Source organism: Pristis pectinata, chromosome 3 (assembly GCF_009764475.1).
Source record: "Pristis pectinata isolate sPriPec2 chromosome 3, sPriPec2.1.pri, whole genome shotgun sequence".
In the NCBI taxonomy this organism is placed as follows: domain Eukaryota; kingdom Metazoa; phylum Chordata; class Chondrichthyes; order Rhinopristiformes; family Pristidae; genus Pristis; species Pristis pectinata.
Genome location: NC_067407.1, coordinates 114,455,785 through 114,483,021, shown reverse-complemented (window position 1 = coordinate 114,483,021; position 27,237 = coordinate 114,455,785). Strand labels below are relative to the sequence as shown.

The following is a 27,237-nucleotide window of genomic DNA, read 5'->3' as shown; positions in this document are numbered from 1 at the left end:
CACAGCTGTAAAATGATGTCTCAACTGTTATGTTCAATGCCCAGACCTGTGAAGGCAAGGGTCTTCTTCACTACCTCATCTACCTGTGTGACCACTTTGAGGAGCTATCGACTTGCACCCCAAGGTACATCAACACTCCTAAGGTTCCTGCCACTTACTCCACACATCCTACCAGAATTTTTCAAAATGCATTACCTCACACTTGTCTGGATTAAATTCGATCTGTCACTGTTCTGCCCAACTTTCCAGATGATGTGTCCCACTGTACCCTCAGACAACCTTCTTTGCTATCTATGACTTCATCAATTTTCATGTCATCTGCAAACTTACCAATCAGACCACCTACAGTATATTCTCATCCAAGTCATTTATATGTTGTTTACATATAACTGGTGCATCACAAACACTCTGTGTCATTGACCAAGTTTTTGATTATATGCCTTGATGTCAAATTATGTCTGATAGCCTTCAGATGCTTTATTTACTATGTGAAAGTTGCGTGAAATGCTATGTGAAAATTCAAGTCAGAATAGTTTGATTCCAATGTCTGCATGATGTTACTGCCAACAGTGTTCACTGTGCCTATTTAAATTGTGCAGTTCAACTTTCTTCAACATTTTGAAGACCTGTTTTCAAATTACTTTCTAATTATAATGTAAGTGGTTCTATATGATAACAGCTTCTGGATTGCTTGTGACATACATGATAATCGGCAGTGATATTATCCATGTCTGCAGGTGAGTGTCATTGGCAATAACTTCTTATTGTCAATTCCAAAATCTTTTGATTCAGATTAGCCATTTCTTTTTATATAAAACTTAAATTTGTCAGGATGATTGACAACAAGTGCATAAATCAGCTGGGAATGGGTAGGAGGGAATGATTGGATCTCCATCAGAAGGAAAAGTTTAGCTCTTTTTTCTCCCCCTATCATTAACCCAAGATTTCATTTCGGTACCTCCATTGTGAGAGTGAAACACTGTGATGGCAGCATAGATCCAGGATCAAAAGCCTGGATTTTCCTGCTGTGAATGGCTTAACATCCATAGAACTAAGGGGCTTTATTTTTCTTTTTCTCTTTCTCTTATGACTACATAAAGACATATCGGGTAGGGAAAGGCATTAGATGAACAGAAACTCTGAATTTTCAAATCTAGCAACGTGGTAACAATAACGGTGATGTAAAAAAAACCTGGATCAGTTTTCAACTTTGAGCAAATTTTAGTCTACGTCATCTGAAAAGGCAGAGCTACCTTTATATAGAATAAATCACCGGCAAAACTCATGGTTTCAAATTTTCTACACCTAATTTCAGAGCCAAAGTAATCAAAACTTCAAACCCCAGCAAAAACTATGTGCAGTGATCATGAGATAGATACAAGGCATCATATTTTATAAAGCAAGTTTCTGCAACATTAACCAAGAAAAGTTACAATGCTTGATTTGGGGTTCTGAAACAAAACTTGATATCACCATCAATACTAGCGTTGGAGGCAGTCCAAAAGATATTCACTCGACTAACTCTGGCAGTGACAGGTGATCCAATTACGAGCAGCTAAAGAAATTTGATCTATATTCTTTGGAGCTTAGAATTTTATTGAATTAAATAGGATCCTTAGAGGGTGTGGTGGGTTAAATGCCAAGATGGTTCCACTAGTAAGAGAATCTTGAATGAGGGGATGTCATTACTAGGTTAGGGAGAGCAGTCACTTAGAACTAAGGTGCATAGTTACTTCTCACAGACGATGGTGAAACTCCAGAACTCTCTATTCCAGAGAGTTGTAGAGGCTAAATCATAGGGATTATTTAAAGAAGTAAATAATTTTTTTTGAAAAGATCAGGGAATTGAGGGCTATGGAGAACTGGCACAGAAGAGTGGACGAGGCCTGTGCTGATGAGGCATGATCATATTGTATTGTGCATAGGCTTGAGGAGCTAATTGGCATATTCCCGCTTCTATTTCTTTTGTGTTCTTATATTCTGAATCATCAAATATTCAAACCAAGAGCAATTAGCATAGTAATTTACTACAAAAATTTATTAAAATATAACTTTGCTTTCATACTTACAGCTTTTGAAAATGCCAATGAACCAACTCCTCGTTCAAAAGTTCCAAGACCAATTATTTGTAGTGTTGCAAGGCTAACTGAATCCCATACTCGTACATGAGGCTGTAGGGGCTGAATTGAAATAATTATGCTTGGGTTTTGAAAGCAAGAGCATTACCTGAACAATTGCATAGACAATACAACAATACACTCCAAACCCACCATACTATTAAGCTGTGTAAACCCCAGACACAATCTCTTAAAAATATTTTTTTGATTAGTAAATTGAAACATTATTTTGTTCATCTAATAGCTCAGCAAGATTACCCAGTGGGTAATCTTGAATAGGTGAATCATATACCAACTTGATCTCTGACTGCTGATCTTGGGTATGATTGCTCAGATTTACTTCAAAAATCATTTATAATAAATTATGACTTGCACAACCTTGACAGTGGCATGGCTACTGCAATGAACATTAACCATCAAATTTCTGGTAAGAATCACAAAACCTTGGTATGGGAAGGCAGGAGATGCTGGAGGGAAGCAATAGGAGAATGGATGGAACAAAGGGCGTTACATCAGCATAGCTTATAGAGCTGTTGCTTCACAGCTCCATTGACTGGGGTTCGATCCTGACTTCCAGTGCAATCTGTGTGGAGCTTGCATGTTCTGTAACCATGTGGGCTTCCTCCAGTTTCTCTGGTTTCCTCTCACATGCCAGATTGGTAGGTTAATTGACCACTGTAAATTGCCTCAATGTGTAATGAGTGGTGATGGGGGGGGGGGGGGGGGTATAGATAGTTGATTGGAAAATAGGGAGAATAAAATGCTTTGGTGAAGGATTAGTGTAAATAGGTGCTTGATCATGAGCATGGACTCAGTGGGCCGAAGTGCCTGTTTTCGTGGGGTATTTCCCTGACTCAAATTAAATGAGAAAGAATGGAAAATGACAAGAGAGTCATGAAAAAAAAAGGAATATTTAGAAACACTATTAATAGTGGAGAGCAGCAGTAATTTTTGAGGAGATGTACACCCAATAAGGGTGTATTTGAGAGCCAAATTAATAAAGATGTGGCAGATCAGAATTTCAAGACAGGAAGCAACTAATTTGCACACAGGGAATACAATAAAGTTAGAGTAAGTTAAGAAGGCAGAAGTAATGGATGTGCCAGGAATTGTAGGTAGAGGTTTCAGGGTAAATGGAGCTTTGGTTAAAATATAGGCAGGTTATGCTGAGCAGGTAGAAATTTTAAATTCCTATAATACTTATAAGAGCACAATGACCCAGAAGATTAAGATGCATGGGATCCACAGTGACTTGGTAGTTTGGATTCAGAGTTGACTTGCCCAGAGGAAACAGACAGTAGCGGTGGAAGGGTGTTATTCTGGCTGGAGGTCCGTGACCTGTGGCGTTCCGCAGGGATCGGTGCTGAGGCCTCTGTTGCTTGTGATGTACATAAATGACTTGGAGGAAAATGTAGATGGGTGGGTTAGTAAATTTGCAGATGACACAAAGATTGGTGGAGTTGTGGACAGCGAAGAGGGCTGTCAAAAGATACAGCGGAATATAGATCAGTTACAGATATGGGTGAAGAAACGGCAGATGGAGTTTAATCTGAGCAATTGCGAGGTATTGCACGTTGGGAGGTTAAATGCAAGGGGAAAGTATACATTTAGTGGCAGGACCCTTATCAGCATTAATATACAGAGGGATCTTGGGGTTCAAGTCCATAGCTCCCTGAAGTTGGCCATATAAGTAGATAGGGTGATAAAGGCAGCATATGGCATGCTTGCCTTCATTGGTCAGGGCATTGAATCTAAGGGTCAGGAAGTCATGTTGCAGCTACATAAAACTTTGGTTTGGCCACACTTGGAGTATTGTGTGCAATTCTGGTCGTCCCATTACAGCAAGGATGTGGAGGCTTTGGAAGGGGTGCAGAAGAGCCTTACCAAGGATGGAAAAAAGGAGGTTCTACATACTGCACAGATAAGAGAGGCATACCTTGGGCCCATGCAGGTGTCCATAAGTACTCCTTTGATTTGAAGGAAGTGAATGGAGTTAAAGGAGGATATGTTCAATGTGAGAATGAGTTCAGGTAGGCAGAGGATGGTAGCATAGGAGATTTGGTTGGGTGTCTGCTCAAGAAAGAAGCAAAGGACTCTTGGGCCAGGCCAGTTGCTGTAGAGGAATTGGCATTCAAAGTGAAAATGAGCCCGTTGGAACCAGGAAACTAGAAAATGTCAAATTCTCCATCCCACTCCCACTCTGATTGCTTTTTTGCCCTCTTGCACTGTTCCACTGAAGCCCAGTGTGAGCTCAAGATACAGTATCCAAATCTTTCAACTTGGCACATAACAGAACTCAACACCGAACTCAGCCAGCACCAACATGTCTTTTTAATTGGGTCTCTCATGATCTCTACCTTATCAGAGACATTCCCCATATTCTCTCCAATCTTATTTCTCTGCAACTTGAAAACACCTTTGATTTCTAGCTCTTCTCTATTTCTGATGAAAAGTCATCAGAATAACCTCAACTATGGTTCTCTCCTCACAGATGCTGCCTGACCTGCCGATTTTTTCTTTTCAATCTCTCACCATTTACAAATTACTCTTCTTTTTTTCCCCTAACAAAGTGGATTACCTTACATCTTTCCACATTATACATCAGCTGCCATATCCTCACCCACTGACATCCTCTGCCCTTGAAGCCTCTCACCTTACTCATCACAATTCACACCGCTACACAGCTTAGTATCAACAGCAAACTTGGATAAACTACACTTGTTCCTCTCATGCAAATCATAGATATAGAACAAGCTAGAGCCCCAGTACTGAGCACTGTGTAACTCCACCAGCCTTCTAACCAGAAAATTACCTATTCCTACTGTTTATTACGCATTAACCAATCCTTAATCTATGCCAGTGTATCACACCAATGTGCTCCAATTTTGGTTTATAATGTCTTTTGTGACTCCTTATCAAATGCTCCCTGACATTTATTCTACCTGTTAGAACTTCAGAACTCTACAGGCTTGTCAAACATGATCTCCCTTTCATAAATTTTGTTGCCCCTGCCCAATCCTGTTATCATTTCCCAAGTGCCCTACTATTACATCAATAATTAATAGATTTGATAATTTCCCTCCTACTGACATTAGGCTAACTGGTCTGTAGTTATTTTAAAATCCTGAGATGCAGGTTAAAAAGAAATTTATCAGCTTTAAATCCTATTATTTCTGCAACACCTTTTTTGTTTACTAATTGCACTACTGATATTCAGATTGAAAAGAGTGACTTATGAGAAAAATTGAATACAAAGTGTGAAGTTTAGAAGAATGAGGATTAATCTTATCAAAACATAAGACTTTGTTACAGGGTAGATGCTGTGAGAACATTTCCCCTTGTTCTTTGGACTACAGCAGAAAGGCATGGAAAGTGGAGTTGAAGCCAATAATCACATTTAAATTGGCTTATTATTGTCACATGTACTGAGGTACAGTGAAAAACTTGTCTTGCATTACCATCCATACAGATCAGTTCATTACAACAGTGCATAGAGGCAGTACAAGGTAAAACAATAACAGAGTGCAGAATAAAGTGAAGTGCAGAGAAAGTGCAGTGCAGGTAGACAGTAAGGGGCAAAGTCACAGCGAGGTAGACTGTGAGGTCAAGAGTTCATTTTATCGTACTAGAAAACCATTCAATAGTCTTATAACAACGAGACAGAGGCTGTTCTTAAGCCTAGTGATACATGTTTTCAGGCTTTTGTATCTTCTGCCTGATGGGAGGAGGGAGAAGAGAGAATGTCCAGGGTGGGTGGGATCTTTGATTATGCCGGCTGCTTTACTGAAGCAGCGAGAAGTGTAGACAGAGTCCATGGAGGGGAGGCTGGTTTCCATGCTGTGTGATCTTATTGCTGCTGTGATCTTACTAAGTTGGCTCAGTAGAATTGATAACCCTTTGGCCTTTGTTCCTATTTCTTGTTCAGTTGTCTTAATCATATGCATTATACCTTTTAAAAAGGTGCATCAAAATCCATATGATATCCCAGGCTTTACTGCATTGTATTATATACTATCATTTTGAAGTAATCTATAACTTACTCTTCCATCCTTGTCTACTCCAGCTATCTGCCCTGTTGCAATCTTGATTTTATCTGGATGAACTGCAAGGCTGCAACAAAATGACCAAAACAGTATTAATTATTTTAATATATTCTGAACACGTCACATTGCAGCATATATAATTCTGCAACACCTACAATGTTAATAACATGCCAAGGTGGATTCAACAGCAACTTTTGATTACAACTTAAACATATATAAATGCCAGAAGTTAAACCTGAATCTATCAAAGACAAATAACATTAAAAAGAAACTTAAACAAAATTCATTTTCATTTGGTACTACAACCATTCCATAGGTTTGAGATGAATCCTTTGAAAATATTAACTTACTTGCAAATCAGTTTGACAGTGAGAGAATAATTTTGGTGGCCCCTGCAATGCAAGCCACAGCTAATGATTCAATCTATAATTTTCTTGTTATTTACCATTGCTTTTTCTATAATTTTTGCTTTGGCACATACTTCCAGTAGCAGTATTCTTGGGAGCACCATTTGCCAATTTAACCAAAAGTACAATGCTCTTCATGGGCATTGGTTTTAAATGGTATCCAATTGATATGAAGTGCATAAAAAGTAAATCTCTCGTTTCAGAGATAATTTTTATGTTAGTTTTCAGATTGGAAAAAAACAAACAAAAAAACAGCTAACATCTGTTGAATCATTTTATCTAAATCTGTCAAACCTCTACCATGAACAACCACAGATGTTTACTAATATACTCTCTAGATGATGCACCATAGCTACTTGCCAACACATTTTGTAACAAGCTTTGGTACTTTGATAGCATTTTGATACTTTGCTGAAACGCCTCTCTGCTGCATTTGCTCTAAGTACAATTTTATGTGCCAGTAATCCATGAACCTAGATTTGAACCCATTCAAATGAGGCAGACAGGATGCTAAATAGTAGTCAGGCCAGTGTCCTTACCTACTATCTTTATTTCAATGCTGAAGGCCAGGCCGTATTAGCCAGACGAAAAGCTAAATAAGATGCAAATGATGCAGCCAAAAGGGCAATATTACCAGTGCCTTATTAGAATTTTATATTTAGATATTGTGAGACCTGTTTGTCACTAAAGCACCCCTACTGAAATCTGGCAGGATGTGGTTAGGCTATCATACCAAGTTTGTTAGAAATTTGCAAGTTAGAATGAAGAGGACAGTCAACCTCTCATCCTACAAGCAACATCTGATCCTTAGTCTTGGCTTTACTAATCTCCCCCTGCAATGGCAGCTCTACACTTTTGGAGCCTGTTGACATTGGTTCTCATCAAAATTCCTGCACTAGTTTTGTATGGGACAGATCAAAGCTAATAAAATGAACACAGTATTGGTGGGGTGATAAAATGGTTAGAGTTTGACACTAAACTTTCCGTGGAGATTCCCAATCACCCTCCAAATTAAAAACACACAAAATCAAAAGTACATTTGATTCAGTGTTCTGCACAGAAAATAGCAAAAACATTCTTTGAGGAAGTAATATTTTATTATTTGCTTTGCTCTTTGAAACATTAGTCCCACCACCTCCTCCTGCACTTTCCCCAAAGTCCTGTAAATGCTTTCCCCTCAAGTACTTTTCCAATTCATTCTTGAGCAATACTATTGAATTTGATTCAACCACCCACTGCATTAAGTATTTTCTCTTGCTCTTTTGTCTTCCAGCATAACTTGGTATTTTCCAGTTACCTAGTCTTTTTCACCTGTAAAAAAAAATTGTCATTTACAAAACAAATTATTATTTTCAATAGCTCAGGAAAATCCATTCTTAATGTTCTTTGCTCTAAAGATGGAAAAAAATAAACTTTTATCTAGCCTTGGCACATAACTGATGGTCTTCATCCCCGGTAACATTCCAGCAAAGCTTTTCAAAACCCTACACAATGGCTTGACAAGTTTTATTAAAGGGAGGGCCCAGATCTGAGCCCAAACATTCCAGCTTTGGCTTAGTCAATGTTTCACACATATTTTATTTAAATTGATGACTTTATATTCTACGTTTCCAGTAAGAGAGGATTCCATGGACCTCGAGTCATCTTGATTGGTTGTTATTTTCAAATCATTTGTCTCTGCATGTTCAGAAAAAAACATTATACTTCAGTCAATCTACACGGTAGTGTAGAGGGCAGGCACAGTAGTGTAGCAGTTAGCGTAACACTATTACAGCGCCAGCAACCCCGGTTCAATTCTGGCCACTGTCTGTAAGGAGTTTGTACATTCTCCCCGTGTCTTCATGGGTTTCCTCCGGGTGCTCTGGTTTCCTCCCACATTCCAAAAGACGTACGGGTTAGGAAGTTGTGGGCATGCTATCTTGGCGCCAGAAACGTGGCAACACTTGCGGGCTGCCCCCAGAACACACTACGCAAAAGATGCATTTCACTGTGTTTTGATGTACATGTGACTAATAAAGATCTCTTATCTTATTTTAATTGGTGGTGGTGAAACCTACAGAGTCAATAGTCTGGAACATCTGAAACAACTTGCGCAAAAGGAGCCAGCTGGTGCTGTTCTCCAAGGTAACTCAGGTGAAGTTGATTTATATTTATTTCTTTGAAAATGAACTTGCTGGCAAAAAATGCAAATCTGAACTCGTTTTTAATATGATAAATCAGACAGATAATACTATCCTCCCCTAGCTATTCGAGCTTTCCAGGTTCACGCTGACCATGGATTCATGTCAATCGCAAACTTACTGACACGAAGTTAGGAGTGCTGTTGATAGTGAACAAGGTTATCATAGCTTACCAGGGGATCTTGATCAGTTGGGGAAGTGGGCAGAGCAGTGGCAAATGGATTTCAATATAGATAAGTGGGAGGTGATGCATTCTGGAAAGTCAAACCAGCATAGGGCACTAGGGAATGTAATGGGAAAAAAGGGGCCAAGGAGTACAAGTTCATAGCTCATTGAAAGCAGATCACAGGTAGACAGAGTGGTGAAAAAGGCATTTAGCACGCTGGCCTTCATCAGTCAGGGCACTGAGTATTGGAAATGGGACATTATGTTGCAGTTGTACAAGTCATTGGTGAGGCCACATTTGGAATGCTGTGTACAGTTTGGTCAACCTGTTATAGGAAAGATGTGGTTAAACTAGAAAGAGTGCAGAAAAGATTTATGAGGATGTTGCCAGGACTACAGGGCCTGAGCTTTAGGGAGAGGTTGGCCAGGTTGGGTCTTTATTCCTTGGAACGTAGGAAAATGAGGGACAACCTTATAGAAATGTTTAAAATTATGAAGGGCATAGATAAGGTGGATGGTTACAGTCTTTTCCCCAGGGTAAGGGAGCCCAAAACTAGGAGGCATAGATTTCAGGTGAGAAGGGAAAGATTTAAAAGAGACCAGAGGGGCAATTGTCTTCCCCCAGAGGGTGGTGAGGACATGGAATGAGCTGCCAGAGGAAGTGGTTGAGGCAGATACAATAGTATCACTTAAGAAGCACTTGGATAGGTACATGGAGGGGTGGGGCTTAGAGGGATATAGACAATGCAGGAAATTGGGACTAGCTGGGTGGGCACCGTGGTCAGCATGGACTCGTTGGGCTGAAGGGCCTATATCCGTGCTGAATGACTCTGACTGTATGATTGAGTTCCTAAGGAGGCTTCACAAACCGTATACCATATTGATCAAACAAAACAGCTTTTGCTTGAGGATATCAGTGTTGCCTGGTAAGTACATTCACCTTCTTGCTGCCAGGTACATAGCTTCCTGTGAGTCTGTAATATTTGAAGCATACAGCCAGCAACAAGGTAAATTATTGAGATTACTTTTCTTGTATAAACCACACAGACCTCCTCACTAGCTCAAAAATACAGCTCTGAAACCAGTTAAAACAGATATTTGTTTTCATTTATTCATTATTCAGGACATGGGTGGTGCTGACAAAGCTAGCATTTATTGCCCATCTTTTCCTGCCCTCAAGGTGTTGGTGATAAGTCATCTTCTTGAAACATCACAGATGAAAGCACTCCTAAAATCCAGATGGAGAGTTTGTTCCAGGATTTAGATCCAGTGACAATGAAGGAACAGTGATATACTTCTAAGCCAGAATTGGGTGCAACTTACTGGGGAACCTAGTGTTCCTTTGCACCTGCTGCACTTGTCCTTTTCAGTGGTAGAAGTTAAGAGTTTGTGTTGTGAGATGCTCTCAGGAGTACCTTAGGCAAGTCATTGCAGTACCTTTCATGAACAACACAGTTCATAAACATGGTACGTCAATAGTGGGAGCGAATGAATGATTTGGATGCTGGATGACATGCCAATCAAGTGGGCTGCTTTGTCTTGGATGGTGTCGAGCTTTTAATGTTGATGGAGTTGCACTTCACTGGGCGACTGGAGAGTATTCCATAACACTCCCGACTTGGATGGTGGGAGACTTTGAGATGTCAGGAGCTGAGTCACTCACTGCAGTACACAAACCTCTGACACGGTGGCACGGTAGTGTAGTGGTTAGCATCAGTGACCCGGGTTCAACTCTCGCTGCCGTCTGTAAGGAGTTTGTACGTTCTTGCTGTCTGTCTGGGTTTCCTCCCGGTGCTCGGGTTTCCTCCCACATTCAAAAGACGTACAGGTTAGGAGTTGTGGGCATGCTATGTTGGCACCAGAAGAGTGGCGACACTTGCGGGCTGCCCCCAGCACATTGTCAGTAATGCAAAAAGACGCATTTCTCTGTATGTTTCAATGTACCTGCGACTAATAAATAAATATCTTATATCTCATCTTACCTACTCTTGTAGCACCTATGTGACTGGTGCAGTTTAATTTTTGGTCAACATTGATGTTGGTGGTGGGGGACTTGCCAATAAATGTCAAGACCGAGTAGTTAGACACTCATGTTGGAAATGGTCAGTGTCATTGCCTGATACTTTTGAGACGTGAATGTTACTTGCAGCTTATCAGCCCATGACTGAACATTATCTGGATCTCACTGCATGTCTGCATATAGTGTATTAGCTGAGGAGTTGTGAATGAAATTGAAAATTATGCAAGTGTCAACTGACATAATGGAAGCTGGGTCAGTGATGGATCAGCTGAAGATGGTTGGGTCTAGGACACTGCCCTAAAAAAGACCTCAGCCTCCAGACATCACTATAGAAGACTGATTGCCAACAACCAGAATCATTTTACTCTGCATGAGGTACAACACCAACTACTGGAGTGTCTTCCCCTTCACATCCATTGACTTCTGTTTGACCAGGAGTCCCTGCCATTTTCAGTCAAATGCAGCCCTGATGTCAGAAACAGTCACTCTCAACTCCCCTCTGGAGTTCAGCTCCTTGGTTCACATTTATCCAGAGCTGTGATGAGTCTGGAGTCAGCTTTACTGTCAAAACCCAACCAACTGATGAATTGATTACTGGCAAATAAGTGCTGCTTAATAGTACTGTTGATACTACTTCCATCTTTTTGCTGATAACTTAGAGTACACTGATTAGAAAGTAATCACCAGATTTGCTTTCTGTGCACAGAACATATCCGGCCAATTTTCCACAGTGCCAGGTGGAGATCAGTGTTACAACTGTACTGCAACAACTTGTTTAGAGGCACAGCAAATTTTCGAGCGCTCATCCTCAGTCTGACAGCTGGGACATTAGGATGTTGTATTCAGGCCTTACAAGACCCTTCTTGGCATCATATAGAGTGAATCAAACTGACTAAAGATTGGCTTTGGTGATGGGGAACAGGAGGATAGATCATCCATTTGGCACATTTGGTTGAAGATGTCTGCAAATGCTTCAGCCATGTCTTTTGACCACAAATGCCAGGTCCTGCCAAAACTGAGGATACGGAGATCCTTGTGACTTCCTTAGTATCCTATCCACCTGTGTTGCCACTTTCAGGGAGTAGTGGACTTGCACCCCAAGGTCTTGCTGCACATCAATGCTCTGAAGCTCCCTGACATTCACTCTATATATCCAAACAGAATTTAACATCCCAAAGTGCATTACCTCACCTGTCTGAATTCAATTCCATCTGCCACTGCTTCACCCAACTTTCCAGCTAACCAATAGCCCACTGGATCTTTAAACAACCTCCTTGGTAATCTATGACTCCACCAATTTTTGTGACACCTGCAAACTTACTTGATATAATTCCAACATTCTCATCCAAGTCATTTATATAAACTACAAACAATAAAGCTCCCAGAATTTGCCTGTTAGCTGTCTTACTGTCCACCACCATTCACAACTAGATGTAACAGGACTGCAAGGCTTTGACTTCTTCCATTAGTTTGAGATCACTTAGCTATCTTTGCATGCTGCTACAGTTCCAAAAGAAAGAAAGTATTGTAACCTCAGCACTGAGCACAGGCATGTAAATAATAGTAATGCTGAATCAGCACTTTATTAAAAAGGAAAATAATTCCAATTATTTTGCAAAAATATTCATGTGTATAAAAATTGAATCTTGCTGTTGCAGTAGACCCAAGTGTTTGGAATCATTCCTTAAATTGTCAATTACACAAAAGAATTTTGCCAATATTGCATAAGCATTTTGCATGAACAAGCACAATTATGCCTCATTAAGTGAGCACTAAATGCCTCACAGTTATTTCTACCATTGAATCTGTGCAATTATCTCTGTTCATACCTTAATAAAAAGTAATACTCTCATCCACTGGGTACTTTTGTGACTATATCAACCCATGGTAAATAAAAAGGCAAACAAATTGCTGAAAATAGCAGATCACATCACCCAGTTCTAATGAAAGACCCTCAACCTGAAAAAATTACTGCTTCTCTCTGTGAACAGGAGCTGCCTGAACTGTTCAGTATTTCCAGCATTTTCTGTTCTGTTTCCAATTTCCTGCGTCTGCTTTTGATTGACTGGTAAACCAACTTACCATTTAACACAATCTGTGTGACCCAGATAGTGCCTTTGAGTCCTTTCTTCAATGTTGTACAACACTACAACAGATGCTATAAAGTAGACAACTTCTCCAGTTGGGAGGAGGTAGATATTAGAACGGCAGTCCCTTCCTCGATAGCCATATCTATTTTCTGTTAGTGAAGGCCATATTAAATGAAAATGTATTCTTTGCACAGTGGCTCAGTTGGTTTATCGTCTAACAAACCTGGCAGAAATCATTTTATTTATAGTCTGAGACAAATCTAGACCATGACAGAAACATTACAAATGGCATTAGTGGTTAAGTACAGATAAATCAAAAAGGATTCCTCTCTTTGAATATGCCCAGAGTATCTTGCTGAGAGAGTGAATTTCAGAGTAGATCAGGTGAAGAAATGATTAGCTTCAGTTGAAATACTCTTTGTAGTTTAATAGATAAAGCCATTCATTGTGAAGTTTCTATTGCGAATAATGGCCATTTACAAAGCCATTAAGAAGGTGAAACAATATCTTAAGAACAAATCCATATACCTTCAGGGGGATGAGAAAGATACAGGGGTATGGAGAGAGTGTGGGAAAGTAGTGTTGAGGCCAAGTTTTTATTGAATGGCAGAGAGGGCTTGAAAGGCCAATTGGCCTCCTCCTGATCCTGCTTATCTTCAAAAATAAAGTGGGAACCAACAGAAAATAAAAAAAACTTCAGTAAAAAAATAATCACATCAGAAGAGCAGCTATTTAAACCTGCATCAGCTTATTAGGTTACATTAAGAAACTAGCTTCCATTACTAAGACTGGAGATTGTCAATATTTCTATTCGTAGTTGCACATAAACCTTTGTCAGAAAAAGGATGGACTAGATTCTCAAGGACCCAGCCTATTATGAGATCTTTACATTGCTGGTCCCACCACTAACCCAACCGTACCCCCGGTTTAACCATTTGCAGAAAAGGACGGCTGGACAAGCTGACTCTCTGCACTGGCAGTGTGTTCCGTGAGGTGGAACAGGCTATGTACAGTATACAACCGAGGCTGCGATAGGCCAGTAATGGTGAGGTCATTGCACACATTGCAAAGCAGTGTGCACTTTTTGGAACAGTAGCCTAAATATGGATATACAAGTTGAAGCAGAAACAAGGTTAGCTCCTTACTCTAAGGTTCCAATGAAAAATCTGGAAAATATTGTAAGATACAGAATTTATACTATTTGATGTATTGTAAAGCAATACAACTGACAAAACACTGTCTGGGAGTCTGAGAGAGTGCAGATGCTTTTAAGTAGAAAGTGGAAGGAGAAACATGGGATAGATCTTGAGCAGGTGACTTTATTGCCTTGCATCAAAAGGCAATAAACAATAACACAAAACTGACACCACTTTATACCTTGAAATAGACATCTATATTTCTAATCTGGCACTTAATTATGCACTATAATGAAGCTATTCCAGTACCCAAAATATAGCTACTGCATTCACGTACTTGATAATTAATTATAAAACAAGCAACAGGACAAGGATACACCCATTCCAGCTTCAGCTTCTCAGAAGGCAGTTCTGATTTGATCTCGTCGTAATTCGTTACATCAGAAGGAATGTACATTGTGATTGGACGCCCACGCATGAACATCTTGATCATGTCTCCCTCTGTTCAAAAATCAGAAAACTTCTGTTAGCTTTAAAACTGTCTGATCACTTTTAAACTGGATTAAAAAAAAATCTTTCATGCTACAAGCAATGCACAGGGTATAGCAATCCTTTAAGCCAAATAGCAGTTACTATTTTTTTTCAGCAAAGCCGTCTTGGGTCATGACACTTGAAAAGGTTTAATAGTGTTAACTTACAGATCACAAATTGGGCATTTAGCAGATGTTAAAAAAATTGAAAACCACTGAGAGTTATTAAGAGAGGGCACAAAAAACTAGATACATCAGAAAATGATCTTCTGTTGACTAATTTCAATAATCTTGCAGTCCCTTGTTGTTATTTCATGAATACCAGCTCTAAGTTGTAAAGGTAGGCACAAAAAAAAATTGGATTATAGCTCTTTTTGAATTGGTGGGAAAGAAAATGTCACGTGAATGAGCTAAAAGTACATATCCAAATATCACATGCATATCTTTCTAGGCTTTTAATTAAGAATGGGCAAGATGTACAAGTTTGCAAACATATCAAAATCATGCTGATTGTTCATTAAATTAATATGCAGAGAATCAATATGAAAAAATGCCAGTTGAGAAAGTGAGGTGCCTGTTTAGGGTTCGCAGAGTGGGGCATCACGGTTATATATTATTACAGTGGTTAGTGCATTTTCATTTAAAGTCATTAAGCTCAGAGCTTTGGTTTAGTTGCCTAAAGGCACAGCCACCAGAGCCGGAGCAAGAAATCACAACTGGAAGTACACTGAGCATTGAAAGCTTTATAGTGTTGGAGTAGGTCGCGGAGGCTGGGAGTGTTGAAATTGAGAGGAATATGAACATATGTAAAAGAATACTTAAATTAACATATTGGTCAGCAAAGCGAACAGATTTTCTGACGGGATCAAAAGAAATGTTTTCTATCCTCCAAATGTTTAAATAGATCAAAATTTGGTTTATTCAGAAAGGGATGGCAGATTAACAGTAAGAAACAGAGGCACTGGAGGAGTCATGAGGGATACCAGTACAGCAGAGCTGCACATCATTAACATAAATGCATAAACCAATTAGGATTTCCACTGATGTTACCTGACCTGTTGAGTTTTTCTAGCATTTACTGCTTTTACTTATGATTTTTGAGTGTGACGTCACTAAGGAACAAAAGTAAGGAAAAGGAGGGGGCTAAAGATGGAACCTTGCACGGTACTGCTGCAAAACAACAAATTCCACGACATATGTCAGTGATAATAAACCTGATTCTGGGATTCCAGACTGTATAGGAGAGTAGTTATGGCACAAGATTACTTGGCAAAGGACAGACGAGAATTAGGAACATGTAAAGATGCCAAAAAATTATAATTAAGTTCACTTATTTTTTTCTTTAATTTAGATCTGTGCTTTCGGCTTGTACAGACTATTTCATTTCCCCTCCAGTATTGGCACAAGGCCTGTATCATTAATCCCCATAATGGAACTAGATATCTGCCAACACAGAAACCTCCAGAATTTATAAACAGAATAATAATCTCCAAAGACTTAAAAATGACAATATTACTATTTTGTACTAAAATAGGGTTTAAAAATTTTGTTCCTTATCATCAGTTTAATTTGAATTAAACAAACCTACCCTTTAATGTGTCATGACCCAAGGAGGCTTCTATTTCACACACCTCCAAGTATTCAGGCATGCTCTTTGGTTATTTAGGCCACATTAGCCAAGCATCATGCAAATTAAAAAGTGAAATGAGGGAAACACCATTGAAATTGAGAAAAAAAGCTTCTATTCTTCCCCAAATCTATTGTTTTCTTCCAATTCAATGATCAAGAAACTACATTTAGCAGCACCCTTCTAAACTGTGGCATCCAAGAACAAGCTGCTCATAGAGAACTGGCGGGAAATGGGGTTAAATGGGAGGTGAGGGCTCTTTCTGGAAAATGTACAAAAAGGTACATCACATCAAATTATATTGGAAAATGTATTAGAAATTGTCAAAATGATTTTTATTATATTAATACAAATTTTTAGAAGTGTTTCCTTACTTAATTGTGGACTGTCATGAAGAGTAATGGGATTAATACATTAATTTTAAGCACAAGGCAATTTTCTTCAGAAGAAAAATTACTTTGAATTCTTGACTAATTGGAATCAATAAATTAATTCTTTAAAAAATCATATTTTGGTTTGTAATGTGATTAAAGAGTTTATATATTTTTAATTATTGAAGTTGTATGTGAATAATTAACTTAAATGTTAAAAACAAAAAGTTTCTCTTTTATAGTGGAAGTGTTGATATAAATACGTAGTCCATAAATCATTTTACAGCATTTCATCACAATCTTTAAAACACACATTAAATTGTTACTTTCATACTCTTCCTTCAAAGTTCAGCAAATCACAATAAATTACAGAAATTATGTAATATGTCAAGGCAACAAACTTAGTGCCATCCATCGTAAAATTTTCCACGAGTCACCATACAGATTCATTTGCATTAGATTAGCAGATAAAAAACTAGATTTTAATCTTTACAATGGTTCGAAAAGAACTAGCTTGTGCAACTGAGAATTAGCTTGTGCAACTGGAAGATTATCAACAATACCATTAAGTCAACCAGGACGTTACCATTTAAAATGTCAGGATTTATCTTTGCATCTCTCTTTGAAAATGCCACAAACTTGAAAAAGCTGATGCAAACAGATAATCAAGACAAACATTGTGCTCTAAATTTAAAATACAGTTGCTGTGATTTGCCAGAAAATAGAGTAAAAACATCACTATGTAGCACAAAAAACAAACTTATTAGATACCCAGACCGAACTCTCACTGACTATGGGCAATCCGACTTGGAAATCAGTTGTGGAAGAGAAAAGTTACCTAAATAACTTTATCTAAACATACCAAAAGACCAGCAAAATCTGGACAACATTCAAGCAAGGGCTCATATGTAACAAGTAAGAGGTCAGAGGCTTATTATTGTGCAGCACATGACTAACTTCCTCAAATCAAAGTCTTTCCACCATCTACTGATCAGCAGCATGATGGAAGGAGAACATACTGTAAGTACAAGGAAATCCTGCAATTTTATCTATTGGGACCACAAAAGTAGAGGCATTAATGGACTAATGGTATTTTAGTGATCGAATAGGGACCCACTATCAACTGCTCCTTTGAGAGAGGAAAAAAAAGAAATTTCACTCCATGAGTGTATAGCTGATCCGTAATCACTGGAACATACACAGCAATGTAACTGTAGCAATTTTGCAGATTAATTATGTCAACAAACACCAACATCATTTAAAAAAAAGCCAGGACAAAGTAAAATAGCTGCTATGGACCAAGGTCTTCTACTGCAATCCAAACTGCTCTTCTATTGGACACTATGTGGGTGTGTATGGGCATGTGTGGGGTCCTCTGGAAATTAGGTACTCAAAGGGTTAACCAATCCACAGTAAATCTGCTGGTCCACTTTCAGTGCAACTATCTGGTTCAAAATATATTAAACTTGTTGAAATCAGCTAAACAAAACCAGATTGGGTACAAGAGGAAACAGGAAAAATTATATCCTGCCACAAGGATCTGGTAACACCTTGTTCTGCTTTGTCTTTACTTTTCGAAACAAAAAGTATTCAAGAATGTTTGCATCTCAAATGTTCCAAATCAATGCTAAACTTTTGAATAATCTACAAAAAGGAGGGCAAGCTTCTATGACAATTTCATTATTATCTGGATTTACAGCAAATGCTTAACACCTAGTTTTCAAAATAATTCAGTGATTATCATTTGGTTTATATATTGTGAAGGAACAATTTACATGAAAGTTTACAGATACAAAGACAATTAAACAAATTTACATAGGCAATCTTTGTTGCCACCATTCCAGATCTTGCAAAACGGCAAGCACTTCTGATTGTCACTGTTTCTGCAGCACTCTCCGCTTCTAACTTTTCACTTCCAGTCATTTGCCCAACTCAGGTCTCAGTACAACCACAAACAAAATGAATTTGCTCTGAGACCTGCCAGTTGTTTTAACATGGCCCATTTCTGAGCTGTCACTTCCGTATTCTCCCAAAAAAATACAGAGGTAATAAGCAGCATGAATAGTGGTGGTTTGCCATCTGATACATGATAATAAAATCCTAGCACAAATTTTCCACATATTCTTTGTGCACATACACAAGATTGCGACAGATCTTTGCTGCCTGATCTCTGGTAAAATTCCATCACTAGATACAAGCATCAACCTGCAATAATACTTTTACTTTGAGTTATCTTATGGGTTGAAATGTAAAAATAATACTGATTAACAGTCTACCTGGGGCATTTAAACTCAGTTAATTAAAATCCATTCTGTAGCAAAGTTAGTACTAATAATAGTAACTATGAAATTAGAGGTTTGTTGTAACAACTTGAACTGTTCATTAATACCCACTTAAGGAGGAAGTCTGCCATCCTCATGTCATCTGGTTCAGATTCATGAAGTTATACAGTACAGAAGCAGGCCCTTCAGCCCAACTCATGCATGCCAACCAAGATGCCTATCTAAACTCATCCACTTGCTTGTGTTTGGCCAATACCCCTCTTAACTTTTCCTATCCACGTACCTTTTCAAATGTTTTTTTTAATGTTTTAATTGGTCATTCTCTCTTCTCTCCTCTTCCATCAGGTAGAAGATACAGGAGCCTGAGGGCACATACCACCAGGCTTAAGGACAGCTTCTATCCCACTGTGATACTACCTGCACCTTCTCTGTAGCTGTGACACTTTGTACTGTTATTGTTTTTACCTGTACTACTTCAATGCACTCTGTACTAACTCACTCAATGTAACTGCACTGTGTAATGAATTAACCTGTACGATCGGTATGCAAGACAGGTTTTTCACTGTACTTCAGTACAAGTGACAATATTAAACTAATACCAATAATATCCGCTGCTACCACCTCCTCTGCATGAAAAAATTGCCCCTCAGGTCCCCTTTCAATCTTTTCCCTCTCACCTTAAATCTATGTCCTCTAGTTTTGGACTCCTCTACCCTGGGAAAAAGACCCACTATCTATCCTCTCTATGCCCTTCATAATTTTATAAACCTCCATAAGGTCATCCCTCAACCTCCTGCAAGCCAGGGAGAAAAAAAGCCCCAGCTTATCTCTCCCCTTATTTGCATTAAAAGGTTCAGGCAACATCCTTATGAATCTTTTCTCCACCCTCTTAAGCTTAATCATATCTTTCCTTTATGTGACTCCAATCTTGCAACATGGTTCAGTCATGAACTAGCCTCTGAAGCAGCCCAGAAACAGACTCATCTCAAAGTCAATTAAGGATGTGGATGAAATGCTGAAGTTGCCAGCCACATTTATCCACAACACATGAATAATATTGCTGGCTTGTATAAATTATTCCCAGCACTGGGAATAATTTAAGTCAAAGTACAAACTTGCACTGAGTACATTTGAAATTGATTTCCTCATGGCAGTTGCCTTAAAGTCACACAATCAAAGTGATTCATGGTCACCAAATTTACACTGCAATATAAATAAAACATAGTCAGACAATGACACCTACTTATATTATCCAACTGCTGTGACAAGAATCCACATGGTAAGGAAGCACATAAATATGAGTGTGAATGAGAGGAAAAGGCCAATATATAATTTTTAGAATCATAAACAGCATTAGTTAAAATATTCGGACTAAAAATTATCTTCAATAAAATGCATTTTAAAATTAATGCAACCATAAGTCTATGAAAGGTAAGATGTATTACGATATCTGGCAGCATTGAATGAATGATGTACAAGTTTAGCTTAACCAATTATCAGTAACTCTAACTTTTGTTACACATCATGTATCAGAACTTTATGATAAAGAGTTAACGTCAGAGCAAAAGAATAGTTCTCCATTGGATTCATAACTCCTATTTATTCTTTGGCGTTATCTTTGCAACCTTCCGATCTCTTAATTTTCTCTTATGTGTCAAAGGAAGTTGCAATCTCCTATAATCTCTTTCTGTCTGTGCAAGAAATCTTTTCTCATCATTTAGTATCTGCTCCTTTGGACATGTTTCTTTTAACCTACTGGACTAACTTTTAACATGTAGGAAACAAACTGCTGGGATTACAGAGTGCAAGGTACAGAATATTTCACTATGCAGACCTCATCTGTGGAAAGCAATCAAAACTGGTGGTGGTAGGGATCTGTGAAAATGGCAAAGTGATCAGAGAAGGTACAGGAGGGGGATGAGGAAGCTCAAAGCTAGAAATTATTTCTTAATAATTATTACTTAAAATATTTTATATCAATAATGTTTTTTATGGACCAAATGGATGTACAGTCCAGATGAAGGGTCTCAACCCGAAACTTCAACTGTTTCTTTCCCTCCACAGATGCCTGATGACCACCCCTCCCCCCTTCGAGTTTTGTGTTGTTGGAGAACGTACAGGATCAGTGTATAATGTGACAAGATAGTACTAACTTAATTAGGCCTCCACGAGTCTGATGGGTGATCTTTTAATGTCTCTATTCAAGTGGAAATGGACAGTACACAAGTACAATACATCACCCTTCCTCCGCCCACTAGGTGGGAAAAATCATCCTCTGTACTTCAGTGATATTTAAGCTCACTGCTTGCTTACCTACATCATGATTCCTGCCCATCAGCAGGACACACCCTCAAGGGGTGGTTGGCCAGTGGTAAACAAGTAAAAGGGAGAATTCTGGGAGTCCTCAAGATTGAATCCACGAAGTCTTAGGGCATTTGGACAAATCTGGACAAGGGAACCTCTTCCTGAATACCAATATGGTTTTCTCTCATTGATTAAACAGTGCTCCTCTGTGTTGTGCAACACTTGGACAAAGCAAGGGCACAGAATTTACTCTGGGTGTGGCATGTAATGCCCATCATTGAGTGGCTTGGCAATACCACCATTCACTGAACTGGCAAAACCCTGAAGAAGAAAGCTGCCAAAGTGGATCTGTAGGAGATAATGAATGAAGAAATAGGAGTAAACGTACTTGACCCTCACCAATCTGTTGTAAATATATCCATCCATGACACCACTGGTGGAAGTGACCACCACACAGTCCTTTTGCAGGTAAATTCCTGTCGTCACACCATGTGGTGTGGCACAACCATTGAACTCAAAACAGATCGAGCAGTTTAAAACTGTGTATCAATGAAATGATGTGGATGACAGCAGCAGTAGAAATATACACAATAACAATTCATAACATCATGACCTAGAATATCCCTCGCTCTACCACTGCAATCCATTTAGGGTATCAATCCTGCTTCAATGAGAAACTTAGCAGGCAAGCTGGGATTCAGCACTAAAGTGAGGTGCCAACCTTAAAGTGCAACACAAGACTACATTTGTGCTTAGCAACATAAACCAATGGATCAAAGCTCCACATCTCTTCTTTCTCTGGTCATGAAGGACATGTCCAGCCTGATCTGTCAGGCACGTCATCCCTCTCTGCATTTTACAACTCATACATTCTTTTATCTATATTCTCACTCTCTAACTGCTCCTATTCACTCATTGACCAGAGAACCATATTTACAGCTTATCCCAGTGGTCATCCTGGTTTTATCACCCTCTCACACTCTCCCTGCAGATTAACGAGCATTTGATTCCTTCTCAGTTCTGACAAAGACTCAGTGTGAAACATTAACTGTTTCTCTTCCCACAGATGCAGCCTGACCTGCTGGGTATGCCAACATTTTGTTTTTATTATAGATGATTCATCTTGGCTTCCTACTGACATCAACACCATCCACGGAAGCTGGCCAATTCTATTCACACCACATGGTTTTGAGAAATGACGGAGAACATTAAATACAGGAAAGTGTAGGGAACTAAACAACATTCTGGCTAATGCTGAAGACGTGCTTCAATTTGAAGATTTGATCAGCCCTGTCTGTTCAAAGTCAGTTCTGGCTAAATTCCTACTCAAACTATCCACACTCAATCAAAGGAATAGAATTTTCATCAACAGTGCTATAGAGCAGAACTTACTCTCCAATAATTTCCTCACAAATGCCCAGTTTGATTTTTGCCAGGATCATTCAGTTTCGGACCTCTTCAGAAACTTGGACCAAAGAGTGGAATTACAGAGGTGGGGTGAGACTGATTGTCATTCATGCCATACAAGCATTTGACTGCATTGCTGTTTGTTCCAACACCTCCAATTAACTTCCCAATTCTACAGCTGGTTATAATATAACTGTAATCTAATAAACAGATTTACAGTATTTTCAAGTATTACACATCAAACAGCACCGGCTTTCAAGATGAAATGTTGAGAGAGAGAGAGAGAGAGTGAGAGAGAGAGAGCGAGAGACAACTGAACCCATCAATTTCTTTTGCACACACTAAATTTTCAAGACCACTCAGATCTAATCCTACCCTTCCAAATGCAAAATGAAATTGGCTAGTACATTTATATACACACTTCCTGTATCACAGTAAGACATGGCTTGTCAACTACAGCTATTCTATTAGTTCATTGCTCATCTTATTTCTGTTGTCTGATAGACTCGGGTTAGTTATTGGAACATACTGTATATTCCTGAATTTTTATTGCAATACATTTCAGTTCTGCAACATACTATGTGGACAGTTGGGTAATAGTTGGTTCAAATTAAAAATTAAAGGAAGTCCACAAATGTGCATCAGACATCCCATTTGTCAGTGAAGTTTTTAATTCCTAATCAATGAATGCCCTCTAATGAGTTGTGTGATCCCAACATACCAGAACACACAAATGTACTGCAGAAGCCAAAGTCAGAAAATAGCTCATTGGATGCTGCTTGGCCAGTACTTACCTTGGCTGTACGCTCCACGGCGCGAACTTTGGGCTGGCCATAAGACAGAGATAAAACAACTTAAAACAAATTGTAACATAAGCAAAAAAATCACTACCTACCATGGTACTGAAAACCAAAAAGTGAAATTAACTTAAAAAAGTAAAATTAATGAAAAAAACAACAAACAATAAATAGTTATAAATTAAACCAGAGATGAGAAAAAAATGACTTATCATGTTAAGCTCATCTTCTAGTAATCTCCCATCAGGGTTCAGCTGCATTTTTAACTATCCATTGTTTTGGCATTATCAAGCCTGATGAGCAGATCTTTCCAAAATTTATAACAAGATGTTCTCCCTGAACTTTTGAACTATTATTTCAATTAATTTATATACCCTATACTACTGAGAAATCATATCCTAGATTTATTTACCTTATCCAAATAATCTGATACTTTATCTCGACAAAGCCTCATCTTCTCCTTCTTCATGATAGGTAAATATGATACTCTTCTAATAACGTAGCAATCTTGTATTTAAAAATATTCTTGTTATTTTCTGGAATTTTTCCAATGAACACATTTTTTTGTGCTGTTTAGTAACAATGTCCAAATTTAGAGTCCAAATCAGATCATAGATTGTGAAGCTTCAGCAGGACATCAACATATTCTATTTTACCTCCATGATAAAAATTCCTACAATTATACTAGCTTTTTAAATGTTTCAGCACAATGCCTAAACATAGTGAAAACATTGCTTCTCTTATTGGTATCCAAATTCCCAATGCTAATTTTATTACAAAAGTTGCGTGTTAATACTTCTCAATCCACATGCAGACTTTTTCAGCCATCAGAGATAAATAGAAGTTACAATTTACCAAACTGCATAACCAATCTAAGAGATTTTGTAAATCTGTCACTATTTTCTCTCACTGTGAAGTTGTTAAATATTCATAAGGATTGTGAGCAAAGAGTCCAAGCACTTATCTCCATGGACCTCTCTTCAATAACTTCCAGCCTGACATTACACATTTCACAATTACTCAGTTTCCTATTTTGTCATATTTTCTATTCCAGATTCCAGTAGTTTTGGTTTACAGAACAATCATAACTTGGTACTTTCACAGAATTTTCAGCTTTATGAAATTATTTGTTTTGGATGGCACTACAATTTAGTATTTTTAAACCAAAAGATGCTGAAGATAATTTCTTGGTTGGATCCTGTGTTCTAAACACTAGCTTTACTTTAAATAAAAAAAAGTATCAGTATGCAGCTTACAGGAGCCCCTTTCTCTTTCTATTGTTACATGGGCCAATGGCCAGAGATATTTTTATTCCCCTCTTTTATTATCTGCATCTAGTCCCAAACAAAATGGCCAGTTCCCATTAGTTCTTCCCAGCTGATACCCAGAGCACTAAAAATGTTATAGAAACAGTGGCTCAGAGCATTTTAGTTTTAAGCCCTTCCCATACATCTGTGGCATAGACTTTAAAAAGAAATAATCTGGTGGAATAGTTAAACCTACCATAACATTCCAAAATGAGCAATGAATAAAGTGGTAATTTTAGGAGTAATGCAGGATAATATTTATAAACAATTATTTTGGAAATTTGTCTAAGTAAAATCATGGCAAAACAATTTACATATTTGATAGCAATGAATTCAAGAACTGCACTGCACCTAAACTATGCAAGTTTTGTGTTGTCTTTTCAAAAGCATTCTACTGTGTTGTTACTCCAAGTATTTTAATACTCTGTGAATTTAAGCTACAAATTTATATTTAAATACATATTAAATAGAAGAATGCATTATGAATTACTTAAACTAATTACAAACTTAAGTGTAAAAGAAAATCAAGAACTTTGCAAGTAGAAAACACTCAGGAAAGATGCAAATATTATGCAAGTTTAAAATATCTTTTGTTTTACCTTGACTGATAGCTGGTTCCTTAGATCTGGCAAAAGAAAATCAAATTATCAGGCAAGAATTCAAATTAAATACTCATTTTCTTAAAAACAGATTATATATAGGATTATCCTTTGACATTGAGAACCAATGCAAGTTACTAGGAGGGATTAGAAAAATTCAACCTTGGAAGAAATACATTAATCGAAACTTTATGGTCAGCATTACTTCCCAGCAAAGAGATATAAATGTCTGTTATAGACTTTGGTGTAAAGCAGTAGAAACAAAAACTCTGCAATCAGTTAAGGCATTGCTAAAATATTATGAAAGGATTCATAAATGATTCCAGTAGGGAAACAAAGGTAGGTTAAATGGTCTGCACCCATTCTCCCTTGTAGGTTGAATTCCACCCTCATTATTTGAGAACTGCAGAATTATAAAAAAAAAACCTTAGCACTTGAACTGAAATTGTGTATTGAGGGATTACTATCTGTTTATGTGGGCAATATTCCATAGGCAATGCAACATGTATAAATCTACACATAAATTAGAGAATTGGAACAATTGTTAGGTCAAAATCAAACAAATGCAGATGCTGGAAACCTAAAACAAAAACAGAAAAGCTGGAAATACCCAGCAGGTCAGGCGGCATCTACGGTAAGAGAAACAGAGTTAACGACTCAAGTCGGAGCATCCTTTGTCAGAGCTAACAATGAAATAAAAGGAGCTTGTAAAGCTGCAGAAAGTATTGGGGGGAGAGGAATGTCTCTGGGAGGGAAAACTGAGGTGATCATGGGGATAAGCTGGAAACAAGGTTATCTGGTCAATGAGTGAATGTAAGCAGTTAGAGAGCAAGAACATAGACGAAAGAACCTAAACAAAAGAACATGGGAGTTGCAAAATGCAGAGCAGGAGGATATGCCTGACAGGTCAAACTGGGCATGGCCTCCACTCCCAGAGAGAAAAGAAAAATAAGATGAACTAATATTACAGATGGATGATTGAATCAGACCAAGAAATTAAGCTACCTGAAGTTGTAGAATTCAATATCGAGTCCAGACGACTGCAATGTGCTCAGACAGAAAATGAGGCACTGTGACTCAAGTTTGTGTTGGCCTCATTGTAACACTAAAAGGAGCTCACTGACTGAAAGGTCAGAAGGAATTAAAGTGGCAGTCACTGGGAGGCTCAGGGTCAGCCCTACAGACTGAACACAGGCGTTCCACAAAGCAAATCACCCAATCTGTGTTTGGTTTCTCCAACATAGAGGAGACCACATTGTGAACACCAAATGCAGTACATTAGATTGGAAGAGGTGTGAATCTCTGCTTCACTTAGAAAGACTGTTTGGGTTCCCAGATGTTGGGAAGGGAAGAGATGAAGGGAGGGGCGAAAGAGTTACAAGGAGAAGTGCCACAAGAAGCAGGGTGGTTGGTGGGAACAGAAGAATGGATGAGGAAGTCACAAAGGGAATGGTTCCTGCAAAATGCTAAAGGGAAGGAGAGGGGAAGATGTATCTGATGGTGGAATCCCTTTGATGGCTGTGGAAATTGCAGAGAATGATCTGTTGAATGTGGTGGCTAGTAGGGTGGAAGGCAAGGACAAGGGGAACTTTATCCTCGTTCTGTCCTGGACGAGTGGGGCGAAAATGGAGGCACAGGAAATGGATGAGATGTGGTCAATGACTTTGTCTTGACAATGGCAGATGAGAAGCCCCAGTTCAGAAAATAAGGCAGCATTTCAGAAGAAAATCTCATCATAGGAGCAAACACAATAGAGATAAAGTAACTGGGAGAATTGGAAACTTGAGGAACAGGACCTCACGTTTCATCTGGGCACATTGCAACCTTCTGAATGTAATACTGAATTCTACAGGTA

General features: G+C 38.5%; 1 protein-coding gene across 1 annotated transcript in view; it reads right to left on the bottom strand.

Moving 5' to 3' along the window:
* The window catches only part of LOC127568488 (echinoderm microtubule-associated protein-like 4), a 148,792-nt gene that overhangs the window by 52,479 nt on the left and 69,076 nt on the right, over positions 1–27,237 (bottom strand). The window contains 6 exon segments of the mRNA XM_052012292.1: positions 2,070–2,180; positions 6,158–6,227; positions 13,015–13,164; positions 14,536–14,659; positions 23,474–23,506; positions 25,383–25,408. Coding sequence (XP_051868252.1) covers positions 2,070–2,180; positions 6,158–6,227; positions 13,015–13,164; positions 14,536–14,659; positions 23,474–23,506; positions 25,383–25,408 — 514 coding nt within the window.